The 14546-nt window shown below is 35.7% G+C and overlaps 1 protein-coding gene across 1 annotated transcript in view; it reads left to right on the top strand.

Moving 5' to 3' along the window:
* The window catches only part of Pclo (piccolo presynaptic cytomatrix protein), a 328544-nt gene that overhangs the window by 226826 nt on the left and 87172 nt on the right, over positions 1-14546 (top strand). The window contains exons 11-13 of the mRNA XM_051152077.1: positions 9677-9785; positions 10321-10388; positions 11205-11419. Of these exons, the coding sequence (XP_051008034.1) occupies positions 9677-9785; positions 10321-10388; positions 11205-11419 (392 nt within the window). The remainder of the gene's footprint in view (positions 1-9676; positions 9786-10320; positions 10389-11204; positions 11420-14546) is intronic.

The following is a 14546-nucleotide window of genomic DNA, read 5'->3' on the forward strand; positions in this document are numbered from 1 at the left end:
GGGTTACTCTCCTCTAGTTTCTTTTTCTTTGATCCTATACTCCCTCAAACTTCTTCTTTAGGGTCCATATTTCAGAGGTTAAAGTTGCCTCATCCTCCTCAGAATTAGAAGAAGATATGTCAGAGGCAATCTCAGATGGGACCAAAGATTTTACAGATTGCTCCTCCTGCACTTCATTCAGGGCAAGTTCCATACTTCCTGGCTGCTCTCTTATTTTCTCATCTTTGTTCCTAAGCGCATCTCTAATGAGACACCATAATGAAAAGGTAGTGATAGGAACACTGTTGGACCCTTCCTTTTGTGAAATCCTCTGGAGATCACACTTCACCTGATCCCAATCTTGGATATTTAGCTTTCCTGAGGACTACTCAATTCTATTGTTTTTATAAAATCTTTAGCAGTCTTATGCTTAATCCTGGTGCCTTGATCCTCTAACAGTCTCACTAGTTGAGCCACCAGAACCGTGGAAGAACATGTGGCACCCATTTCCAATATCCCCATTTCATACCTCCCTGAGGCGCTGGCCAGCTTCCCCAGGTGATCCATCAGTTTCCTCCCTTCTCTCCCCGATCTCGGTGAGACCTCCACTTGGGGTGTGAGTACTGTACCGAGTCAAGGGCAAGGGACTGCGGATTTAACACACAATAAGACCGCCGGTCCTTTGTCTAAGAGAGCAGCAGCAGTGGCAGCTTTTATTCAGGTTCCAAAAAGCCTTTTTATAGGCAGCAAAACAGGAATGCCACTTGCAGGTGAAATCCCTCAAGAGGTGATTGTGTACAGGAGGAAAAGTCCCGAGGAGGGGAGGAGTGTGTTCTCAGAGCAGTAAACATGACTAGCTAACCAACATAAACACAGACACGGAAGCTGTTAAAAACAGGACATGAAATAGCAAGACAGGCAGGCAGCCCAATCGGGCCTGGTTCCCACACCGATTTGTTGGCTCTGTTGGTCTTCTTGTAGAGCTCCTGTCTTCTCTGGGTCCTTCTATCCCCTCACTCTCCCACAAGTCTCCATGCCCTCTGCCCAAAGTTTGGCTGTGAGATTCAGCTTCTGCCTCAATTCCCTGCTGGGCGGAGTCTTTCAGAGGATCTCTATGTTAAGCTCCTATTCTTTTTCCTCTCTTTAACTTCTTCTAGTGTCTATTCTACCTGCCCTTCTGAATGAGAATTCAGCATCCTCCCTAGGATCTTTAAAATGTTTCTCAGGCATTTGACATTCCTCTTTTGAGAGTTCTGTGAAGATCTGTATCCCATTGGTTAATTAGATTATTTGGGCTTTTTTAAAAAATATCTGGGATTTGTGTGTGTATGTGTGTTCCATATATTTTGGATCCTATTCCTCTATCAGACACGGAGTTGGTAAAAATCTTTTTCCATTCTATCTGCTTCATTTTGTCTTATTGATGATATCTTGTCTTGCAGAAGCATTTCAGTTTCGTGAGGTCCCATTTATTAATTGCCGATTTTAGTGCCTGTGTTATCAGTGTTCTGTTTAGAAAGTTGTCTCCTGTGCCAGTGCATTTCAAGGATATTGCTCACTTTCTCTTCTATCATGTTTAGTGTATTTGGTGTTATGTTGAGGTCTTTGATCCACTTGGACTTCAGTTTTGTGCAGAATGATAAATGTGAATCTATTTGTTCTCTTCTACATACAAACATCCGGCTAGAGCAACACCATTTGTTGAAGATGCTTTCTTTTTTCCATTGTGTATTTCTGGCTTCTTTATCAAAATTCAAGTGTCTATAGGTGTGTGGATTTATATCTCGGTCTTTGATTTGATTCCATTGGCCAACATGTCGGTTTATGCCAACATCATCTGGTTTTAATTACTATAGCTCTGTAGTACAAATTGAAATCAGGGATAGTGATACCTCCAGAAGTTCATTTATTGCTCAGGAATTTTTAAAGCTATCCTGGGCTTTTGTTTTTCAATATGAAGTTGAGAATTTTCCTTCAAGGTCTGTCCACAGTTGTGTTCGAATATTGATGGGGATAGCAGAGAATCTATTGATGGCTTTTGGTAGGATGGCTGATTTTACTGCGTTAATGGTACTAATCCATGAATATGGGAAATCTTTCCATCTTCCAGTATCTTATTCAATTTCTTTTTTGAAAAACTTGAAGTTTTTATTATATAAGTCTTTCATTTGCTTGGATAGAGTTACCATAAGATATTTTATATTATTTGAGGTTGTTGCGAAATTTGTTGTTTCCCTGACTTCTTTCCTATATTTGTATATAGGAGGCCTACTGATTTTTGGAAGTTAATTTTGTGTCTTCCTACTTTGATGATATATAAGATAGAAGTTTCCCAATAGAAGTTTTAGTGCAACTTAAGTATATTATAATATCATCTTCAAATAGCAATGCTTTGACTTCTTTCTTTTTAATGTGTGTCCCATTGATCTCCTTCAGTTGAATTCCTGCTTTAGCTAGAACATCAAGTACTATATTGACAGATATAGAGTGTGGACAGCCTGGTCTTGTTCCTGATGTTAGTGGAATTTCTTTTACTTTCTGTCCATTTAATTTGATGTTGTCTATAGGCTTACTGTAAATTTTCTTTATTATGCTTAGGTATGTCACTTGTATTCCTAATCTCTCCAGCACTCTTATGATAAGTGGTGTTTTATTTTGTCAAAAGCTTTTTTGGCATCTAAGGACAAGACCAGGTGCTTTTTTTTTCCAGTTCATTTATACGGTAGATTGCATTTGCTTATTTTCATATATTGATCCATCCCTGCATCTCTGGGATGAAGTCTACTGACCATGGTAGATGATCTTTGTGATGTGTTCTTGAATTCAATTTACAAAGATTTTATTGACTACTTTTCTATCTGTGTTCATAAGGGAAATTGGTCTGTAATACTCTTTCTTTATTGAATATTTATGTGATTTGCTTATTAGGGTAACCATGGCCCCATAAAAATAAATTGGGCAATGTTCCTTCTGTTTCCATTTTGTGGAATAAGTCAAGAAGTACTGGTGATAACTCTTCTTTTAAGGTCTGGTAAAGTTCTGAGCTAAAGCCATATGGCCCCTGGGCTTTGTGTGTGTGTGTGTGTGTGTGTGTGTGTGTGTGTGTGTGTGTGTGTGTGTGTGTTTAAGACTTTTAATGACTACTTCTATTTCAGTAGTAGTTATAATTCTGTTTAAGTTCCTTATCTGGCCTAGATTTAACTTTGTTATATTGGATGAGCTTCTTTAACCAATATATCCATTTCTTCTCTATCTTCAATGCCTGAGACTATCTCCTCCATATCCTGTTAGTGAAGCTTGCCTTTGTAGTTCCTTTTTAAATTCCCAAATTTTCATTTCAAGAATCCTCTCAGTTTGTGTTTTCTTTATTCTATTTTCATTTTCAAGTCTTGAAGAGTTTTATTCATCTCCTTAAACTCTTTGTGTATTCTTGGCTTTCTTTAAAGGATTTAGCCATGTCTTCCCCAAAATGTTTTATGTTTATCTGGATTTCTTTAAGGGATTTGTTCATTTCCTGTTTAAAGACCTCTGTTAACTTCATGCTTTAAGTTCTTTTTCTTGTGTGCCAGCTGTATTGAAATATTCAGGGCATGCTGCAGATAGCTTAGCTCTAATGGAGATATATTGGCCTGGCTGTTAATAATTGTGTTGTTATGCTGGTGTCTATGCATCTGGGCTTGAGATGAATACAGGACTAGGTGCTGATTACAGGTTTTTTTTTTCCTTTGTTGGGTGGTTCTTTTGCTGTTTGGTTTCTGTTTCCTCTCTGGATTTTCAGAGAGTTCATTGGCTGTCTGTTGCTTCTTGTATGGCCTGTTTGGATTCTGTATTCATATAGAATGACTACTGGTGTGGGAGACAGGCTTTCTGGCAGACATGTCCTGTGTTTGAGTAGAAGGTGGATACTTGAGTTGGTGACTGAGATTCGGCTATGGGGTGGGGATAAGAGGATCCTGTGTGATCCACAGGAAATTTGGACCTGGAGTAAGGAGGGATGCCGCTGGAGATCTGTTGCAATGCTATCGATGAGACTGAGAGATTAAGTCTGGGATAACAGAGTCATATTTTTAGTTTTAATAAGTGGCTTTATAAGCATATACCAAGCAAAAGGTAAAAGAATAAATGCCAAGTAGCAGATAGAATAATTTCATAAATTTAGCATTGAAAACCTCCAGTAGAGATAATTAGTGAAGGAAAATAGAGAAATCAAAAAAGGGTAATCATCAAATTACAGGGCTTACAAACTCCCAACAGAAAGGTAGTGAGGAAGTCACTTAAAGACAACAAGCTGCAGAATCCCATGGAGACTCCTGTTTCCCAGGCAGTGCAGACAGATTCTTCCCTCTGGTGAGACTTCCAAGTAAAAGAACAAATAACAGCAGACAAAAATAAACACAACAAATGAAATGCCCACATCCAGAAGAAACCAACTGGGGAAAGCCAAGGGACTTAGCTGGAGTTCCCATCTCTGCAAATCCCATGGCTTCCAACTTCCTTCCCTTTCGCACAGCACACACTTCCACATAATAAGCTAAATAGTCTAAACCTCTGTGTGAAATTCTTTACCTTCTTGCTGTTTCAAGTGCTTTGTGCTCCTTGTCACATTTGGGATGGGCAAGTAAATCACCCTCAGATGAAAGGCATCAGAGACACTTTGGCACAAACTTGTTTGAATAGGAAAAAGAAGGTACGGCTCAGCCCTGCTCCCAGAGCCAGCTTACCAGTGAGTACATACAGTATATGACAGTTCATCAATATAATATACATTATACACTATACCAAGCAAACCAAGTATATTTTAAATTTTTCTCAAAAAATATTTCTATTATACTTTCTTAGTCTGATAGATGTGTACATGAACTTAATTAACCATCAAGCTAATTGGCACATACTTGACCTTACATGCCATTTCCTTATTGGTAAAGAAATTTAAGATTTACTCATGGCAAATGTCATATACACAATAGAATATCACCAACCACATGCACCGTGAATTCTAGTTTCCAAAAACCATTCAGTCTATAATTGAGAATTTCAACACATTGACGATCACCTTCCACTTCCCTTGCTCTTCCTTACAATATCCATTCTCCTTCTGCTTGTATTTTATTATCAGAATGTTATAAACTTCCATTTAATGCTAGCTAAAGATTGATTACAAGATTCTGCATCAAAACTGCCTTTTCAATTACACAGCTCCTCCTGCCTCATTCAGGTAGGATTGTAAAATCATATCTCAGAAATGGTTGCAACATTCTGTGCATTTAATCTACCAAATAGTATTATGAAACAAAATTTGTACTTTCTTATGAGTATACTCAGTGGTGATGATATTACCACCTGTTCAATAGTGCCTATGTTTATTAGAAAACCAATTACTGAAGGAGAGTGATCATATTCTGTGTTGAAATCAATTATATAAGTAGTAGAGTACATTTACATGGCATTAAAAAGAAATAGTTTAGAATATATGAATTTAAAAAAGGATTAAAGACATACCTAAAGTTAGAGTCCTTAATGATTCAACCTGGACACTTAAAATGGAAGAAGTAACCATTTGGATGTTTCAGCATTTCTTTTAACTTCCATTGTCCATTCAGCTAACTATTCATCTCTGAATAATTTGCATACTTTTTATTTAGTCGGCTGATATTAATTGGACATGACATTACTCAGATGTGATAGTTTTAATATGCTAATATAATTTAATTAGAATGGCATTAGAAACATCCTTCCTAGGCATATTAACAGAATCAACTTATAAGTTCATTTATGAAATGTTTCTACTTTTCTGAAATGAAATCTTCTTAAAATGAGATAGTGCCATTATGAATATTATATTATTTCCTGGGGACCAATCAAATTATACTAACATGGACGTTATCTTCTTCTGATTTATTCCCTCAGTTTCTGATTTTATCTTATTCTAATTATACACAATAATCTAAGATAATAGATTATATTAATAAATTAGCTTTAGCATGTGTATCAATCTTTCCAGGAAATACTGGACCATGATAGTGAATTGTTTTAGTAATCATTGGAAATTTTTTTTTTTTAAATCCTATCATTATAATCTCAAGGTTGGGACACAATTCATAGGAAATTTTATTCCCTTATCTTCTCTGTGTTTGAAAGCACGGATTTTCAACATTGCTACTAACGTATACAAAAAGGGCACAGCTTTGTTTCCTTACTGTGCCATCATGTTTACAAGAATAGTTCTGGGTACAATGGAAGCCATAGAACCAAAGGACAAATTGTTCCTAATTTTCTTTGAGGTACCGCCACTTCCCATAGCATTATTCACATACGCAAAGAGAATAACAGTGCTGAATGAATTTGAAAACCTCCACCACCATTTCTTCACTAAAACTGATACTTTAATTTTGTGAATCTTTCCCGTGTACTTTACTTTCCATCAGATAATAGGGTTGTGTCCCAGTGGCATAGTGTAATATCAGCAAGCTAAGACAAAGGTGACACTGACTTCTCTCCAGCAGAGGGACAGAAGGGAGACGTGCAACTGAATCACTTTCATTCCTCCCATTGCTTCTGCTAAAATTACATAGTGCATACTAGGTTCCTGATTGTTCCTTGATAGCTTCAGTTCTTAAATGTCTGCAGTTTAGCTAATATTTCCATATACATAAGAACCTCTAAGGTATCTTGCCTTGTTATCATTAAAATGGCTTTGTAAATAATTTGTTTACGTTGTGCCGTGTTTAAATACTTGAGTATTTGCTGCATTCACTAGAGCTACAATATAGTGTTAGTAAGCATAAACTGAATGCCTTTTCTTATTTATTTTACTAGCATTGACCTGGGATAATGCTGATGACTCTATTTGTATACAGCCAATAACTGTATAGTGTTAAGCATATTATTCAATCTCTTATATGTCTCCTGTTTTTAACAGATTAAATTAGAGTACCTGTTTATCGCTTTATAGCTTTATAACACTAGTCTAAAAACTTGGGCTGTGCCTCTTTTTAATTTAATAATAACTTCAGTGAGATTTCCCCCTTTATTTATTTAATCACATCCCCCATTTTTTTCTTCTCAAGTTGGATTTCCATGTTCGGTGACTTTAGTAATTTCAAAGGTATTTTAAAACTCTATCTTTTCTTTGAAGAATATCTTTGATATTTAATTTATGTTTATTTGAGTCTGCAGGAGAATTTTTTGATACATAAGCATTATTAACATCATTGATTCTTGAATACTGTGGCCATATAATTCTCATGACTTTATATCCTAATCAATTCATAACTGCTTTATACTTTATATTCAAAAGACCTTTCACATAATTGACTAAATTTGTTCCTAGTTACTTTATCTTTTAAAGTATCTTGTATTATCTTGTATATTATAGAGTTGCTTTCTTGCTTTCTGTTTAGGTTAATGAACTGTCGTTACAGCAATGCTAGTGAAGTTTTATGTTTACTTTTTATCCTGCAATTTTGCCACATTTATCAGCCCTAAATAGTTATTGAGTAATGCTTTTGTGGCTCTCTGGTTGTAAGATTGTGTGTGTGTGTGAACAGTGAGAGTCTGACTGCTGTTTCCTAGTCCTGCTGCCTTTCCTTTCTTTCTCTTGCATGATTGCCTGAACTAGCACTTAAAGACCTATGCTGAGTAAACATGCCACGGATGGGCACCCTTGCTCTATTCAGATCACAGAGAGAACTGCTCAGCCTTCTTTATTCATTTTAACATTAACCACTGGCTTATTATAAATCTTTCAAACTGTGATAACATATGTTTCTCCTATACCAATTAAAGGCTATTAAAATATTATCTAGTTTTCTTTATGTAATTACTGAGATGATTCTGTGATTACTATCCTTCATTTTGTTTGTGTCTTGAATCAAATATATCGTTTTTAAATTACATGATGTTTAACTCATAGTTCTATAAATGTTTTATGAAATGAATGCTAGTGAAATTTCATTCTCTTCCAAGAAGTGAGAAGCACTGGAATGGGAAACATTAAATAATTATGATGAAAATAGTGGCCCATTTCATAGTACATCAGCACGAGTACCAGGCCGGGACACAGGAACTCATAGATGTTTTTAGGTTTCACAAATGCACAGAATAACATGAAAAAATATGGGTGCAAAAGTTCAGGTGAATGTCCTGGGACATAGCAGATCCCCGAGTTAAAAGTATATATCTTGGCAAGAATCTGATAAACAATATATGACAAGGACAATATAGATGCATTTTTATTTCACTAGACAATTAAGTTTTACCAGTGTCCCCTTTGTTGTGAGATTTTTTTTTAACTGAACAGGCAAACACAATAGAAAAAAAATAGACCTTTGACTGTTTCCATGAATTATGATTCTGTAGAAACATGAAGAGTTAATGTTTAAATTATTCCCGAATGAAGTTTTCCATTCAGAATGAATGTAGGTTTTCTTTCTGGCTTTTAAAAATCCTTTGTGTTGTGCTTTCACTGTGCCGCGTTATTCTTAGTATCCTTGCCTTACGTATGTATATTATTTTCTGTGTACAACAGCTGGGACAGTTGAAATAATCCTAAGACCCATCTGAAGGTAAAGTTTTCTTGGAGTAAGTTAAAGAAAAGCTTTTGTGTTACTCTGAGCCTTTTGATAGACTTCTTCTGTTACTCCACTATAGTATAAACGCATTTCCTTCACTTAATTGCAACTGGTAACACACCTCCCAATGGATATAATACCATTAAAACTTGAAAGCACAGCCAATTGTAAATATGCTAATATTTACAATTTTCCACTGAACTGGTACTAAAGTAAGCAAGAGTGAATTACACTGAGTGTGAAGTTTATTAAATATATAATAGTTCAGTAATTAGTTTTCATTCACTATGCTGTCATATTCTCTAGGGTAAATCTTATAACATTTACAAATATTTGGGCACCCTATTAGATGATTTTCATGGACATATCAGCTTCATGTGAGCCAAGTCAAATATGTACTCTTAAATAATTTTGACAACTCACAAAATGAACCAAAGAACTGCATGTAAAAATGTTTTAAATCTTAAATATTATTACATTCTTTTTGTACAAATTTTTCTTTTCATATAGGTGGTATAAATAAAATGCCTTGACCAGGAAGGAAGGGTACATAATTTATTAGATTCTGTGAAAAATGAAAAAGTGGATTTTCAAAATACAGAGCTTTGTACTATTGCACAGGTCACAGACCCGCAAAGCTGGCTTTCTTGTACCATTCTTGTTATTCTCTTCAGAAACATCTGCAGTGAAACAGAAGACACAAGTACAATCTTCTTTATCTAGGCAAAATCAAGAGCAGATCTTTATGAGGCAATCCTACTGACTTTTAATCACTCCATTCCATGAAAGAATGTAGAAGTCAGCACACTCAAGCCAATGGTTGCAATTACTTGTATGTGTATTTTTTATGGTTCTCTTAGTGAAAGTGTGAACAGAATGCATGTATTTGGTAATAATTTATAGGTCTGCAAAAGCAGAACTTGCATGTTGTCTTAAACACATATCATGCATCCAGGTAAGTTTGTATCTGACTCTGTAACAGTGTTCTGGAGAACACTGAAGCAGTGTTCTCGGAAATGGTGTGCTGCTCTGGCTTTTTAAAGCAAGAAAGAAGTCTTTTGTGCCCTGTGAACTAAGGCTGATGATAATACACATGTTTGAGTTTACAACCAAATTTTTCTTTTTAGGGATGCAAGTTTTGGAATGGAATGGGATTCCCTTAACTTCTAAAACATATGAAGAAGTACAGAGCATCATTAATCAGCAAAGTGGGGAAGCAGAAATATGTGTAAGACTGTGAGTTTTTCCCCATCTTTCTGTTTCCATTTTTTGGCTATCCATGTCTCTTTTAATTTAAAATTGTTAAGGTGGAACCTTTGCCAGTCAGCCAGATTTTTCAGTAAGTAGGAAATCAAGTCAATACAAGATTTATGGCATTCTTGTGTTCTGAATCAAAGGCTAAGGCTAGATGCTTTCTGATTATGTCACAGTTCTCTCCCCTTTGTGCTTTTATTAAAACATTTCATTTAAATCAAGGCCAGAACCCATGTAGAGTTTATAAATGTGTGTAATATTTTGAATTGTCTTGTGTTTATTTCATAAAGATTTCACCTTAAATGATCATTTTTATCAGCTTTGACTTTTAACAACATTGCTAATATATACCATTGCTAATACATACTGGGTGAGCAGGGTGAGCATGCCTGGGAATTGCTTTATATCATGAACCACTTCTCATTGACCTCCTGAATAAAATCAGGGCAATTGGAAAAGGCACCTTTTGGTTCAGGCTTCCTCGGTGTCTTTCTTAATAACCTGTCTTAATTTTTAGGGACCTCAATATGTTGTCCGATTCCGAAAATCCTCAGCACCTGGAACTTCACGAGCCACCAAAAGTTGGTAGGTGACACAAACCTGGTTTCAACCATGAATGAAGAGATACATTCAGAAGTAGCCTGTATTAACATAGATACAAACAAAATTATAGCTTTATATACATGTTTATGATTATGATATCATTATTAGCTTTCTGGGGAAACATTTATTTAACTGTTAGACTAGGCAAGAAATCTATGTTAAATGGGTACTATATGAGTTCAGGGTTTACATTGATTAAATATTAATTTATCATGAGAAGGCAATTTTTGAGCCATTCCTTTTTAATTACATAACTTTTAGTTACTATTTTTTATTTCAGCACAACTTGACCCTTTACTGTTGTTATTACAATGGTACTAGAAAATCAGGAATACTGAAATATACAAGCCAGGTCCTAGATAGATAGATAGATAGATAGATAGATAGATAGATAGATAGATAGATAGACAGACAGATAATCTGTGAAATTTTCTCTATAAAGAGCAAAATATGGAAGATGTAGAAGAGAGGAAATATGTGTTCTTGCAAATGAGTTCTTGGAGATAAAATGGGGGTGTTTTGTCATCCCCACAGTTTATTTGATTAAATATTCAAAATATTTTTCTGAAAACTTAATAGAACTTCAAATTGGCCCTGTAATTCATCATAATACTCCTATATTGACCTTCTGGATTTCCATAGAAATAGATACATAAAACTGCAATTGAGTACACTTGATTTTGAAAGTTTAACTTTGTCCTTAAGTAATGTTGTATCATCATCAACTAGAAGCCCAACCAGTGCCATAGTATGTCCAACATACGAACCCAAGACATAAAGCCTTTTGTTTTGTTCTAGTGGATAAGGCAAAGTCCCCAGGGGTGGATCCCAAGCAGTTGGCAGCAGAGCTGCAGAAAGTCTCACTCCAGCAGTCACCTCTGGTCATGTCATCAGTCGTGGAGAAAGGGTCTCACGCTCACTCGGGTCCTACTTCGGCAGGCTCCAGTTCTGTTCCCAGCCCGGGGCAGCCAGGGTCACCCTCCGTGAGCAAGAAGAAGCATGGCAGCAGCAAGGTGAGGAGCACTCCACATCACCACACGTGGTCAATCGGGGCTGTTGAATCTGTCCAGAAGGTAGACAGAAAGGGAAGTAACATTAGGACTCCTGTTTGTTGTGACAGGTCATGTCCTAATGATCTACTGAAACAAATATTTTCCTCTTCTGACTGCTTAACTGACCCAGATAGAGAATCACATCTCTTAAGATATTTGTTTTTAGATTGACAACTTTTAACAATGTGAGACTTCCGAGAGTTGATGTGTGGTGAGGAGTTTACTCCTATATACATTAGGTTTATGACCTTTTAAAACCAAAATGTATATAGTCTGCTAGATTTTTCACTTTAAAAAAATACAAAGAAATAGAAATAATGTAGGACAAGAAGAAATAAAGGACAACAATGACCGATGATCATCATTCTGGATTCTGTTTCCATTCCAACTCATTGGCTTTTTCATGTGAGTTTCTTTACTTGTAGTAACCATTTCTTTACAGTTTCTAGAAAGTGGAAAAATGGATGATGCAGTAGTACTTCAACCTAGTAAAAGCAGATGACAATAACATGTACGTTTCTGACTTGTCACTTTATTTAGGAGACATTCCTGCTACTTGCGTGTCCACTGAGCCATCTCTGCTATGGCACATTCCTACACAATCTAAAAGGACCTGGAAAGGACATGACTTCCTTTCTTAGACATGGCTGTAGACGTGATGCTATTACATGTACCCTGATACCCTTGTGATCAGTTTTACATTCATGAGGGCTTCAGCTCTGGCTTATGCTCCACAGACACTTGTCCATGACCACTGACTTTCAGGAGTCATGCTCTACCCAAATGCAAAGACGCAAACTCTCCTCCCTCTCATTCCAAGGAGAGCAGTGGTTCTACATTATGCTCCTGGTCCAACGTCTCTTATACAGCACCATATAGGAATGTCTTAAACATGAATTTTTTTGCACAGCCTTAACTAGTTCAAAACATGTGTGGATGGAGCTCAGGGATCTAGATTTTATAACTTCTTCAGCTTGTGGGAGACTCCTTAACATTTTAACATTGCAGATATAATTGCAGATGAAAAGATTATCAGCCAAACTTAATGGATATGAGAAGTAGAGCAAGGACACCCAGAACAGTGGGACCACGAAAGAAGGTGGTTAAAAACCAATTTAGGTGAAAGGAAGAAAGGCACTAACATTCCAAGAAGAGAACACAACCTGAAAAGAGATGCGCAGTCAACAAACTACATGTCTTCTCTCCTTCCTTGCATCCTTCTCCTCCTCTCCCTGCCTCCATGCTCTCTTCTTTCCTGCCTCCTAGCCTTCTACCCTACCTGCCTGCCTGATTTCCTCCCTTCTTCCTCCCAAAGGTGCTTTCTGTGAACCACAGTTACCAGCTTCTTATTTTATTCTTCTTTTTAGCTGCATGTGTTACTTAACTATTTTCCCCCTTAGCACATACTGTAGTTGAGTGATTTTCTTAGAACAGTCAGGAAGGTCTTCTACATTGTCAGTGATCACTTATGAACCTCTGTTCTTGTTATGGGAAGAAATTTGCAATTTTTCCTTTAATAATATGTTAGCTTTGGGTACCATACCTTAAAAGATGAAAACCCTAAAAATGGGGCAACATTAGGAACGTGGTATTGGCAGCTATTATCACATGTAGCCAGTCTTTCCTTCTCCAATAATTTGGGCCTATGTAGCTTTATGATATCTGGCTGAAATATATATTATTATATATATTTTATATATAATTTTTCTATATATAATATATATATATTTCTAGTGATTCATTTTCCAAAAGGAAACTGCTAATCACATTTTGGCAGTCTGGCCAGCATCTCTATATATGAAATGCAGGCCTAATTCCATTGAGTTTGCGTGGAAAAAAAGTTCTTCTTTGATACGGAGTTTCTCTGTGTAGCTTTGGCTGTCCTGGACTCACTTTGTAGACCAGGATGGACTCGAACTCATAGCAATTTTTCTACCTCTGGCTCGCTGAGTGCTGGGATTAAAGGCATGTACCACCATGCCTGGCTAAGACTCAAATATCTTAGCACAATTTTTATTTTACTAACAATATAAAGTGATGATATTTGCTATTTATATTTAGTGTGATTATTAGAAAATGTTAATTAATTTTGTGACTCACAAATATAGTCTATTGGAAAATTCTAGTACAGAGACTATTTAACTCTTGGCAGTGACATGAATCTGTAATCAAATCTGGCCATTATTAACATATATGTAGTAGTGAATGCATGTGTGTGCACACATGTGCATATGTATCTTTTTAAGTGAAAATGTGAAGGCTTACCTTAAAGAGAGCACCAGGTATTTATCTTTTTTCCTTTTTTATCTTATTTTTAGCAGGTACATTTGGCTCAATAATATATTTGTAAATAGTTCATAATATTTTGAGTTATTATTTGTTCTCTGTCTCCTATATAATAAATGGTAACTCTGAAGCATTTGTATCCTAATGCCAGGCAACAGTAAAGACAAACGTACCTTACATCCTTAAGAATTAGAGTTTTAATTATTTATTTGTATAGGTATAAAGCTCACTAAATTAAATATTAAACTGCTTAAAATATACTCATATGTGTTATAAAATATGCTAATAATATATAAATTATACTTAAATAATAAGATAATATACTAAATCTAAATTACTTAAATTATGACTAATATAAGTATATATTTAGATGTCTTTTTTAATTTAGATATTTAGAATACACTTATATAACATTTTTATTCAATACTTTTATTAAAATATCCGCATTTGTTTGTAAGGTGTTTTGGCATTTGTTTCATTAGTTTTTCAATAAACATTTTCATTGATTTATTTGTTTACTTTGTGTGGGTGGAGCAGTCCTGTGTATGTCATAGTGCATGTGTCAGAGTCTTCTTTTGCACCATGAAGTCCCACTCTTGTCAGGCTTGGCTGCCTGCCCTTTAACCCAGTGGGCCATCTTACTGACACTTTTGCATCTTTTGATTCTAGTGTATACTGGGATGAGTTTCTCAGGTTAATTAGCATACTAATCACCTATAATGCCTACTATTTTTCTGAGCATATTCAACATCCATTCTTCTAAATATTTTATATAAGTATTACATTTTGGTCATTATGTTCA

The sequence above is a fragment of the Acomys russatus genome, chromosome 10 (genome assembly GCF_903995435.1).
Source record: "Acomys russatus chromosome 10, mAcoRus1.1, whole genome shotgun sequence".
Classification (NCBI taxonomy): domain Eukaryota; kingdom Metazoa; phylum Chordata; class Mammalia; order Rodentia; family Muridae; genus Acomys; species Acomys russatus.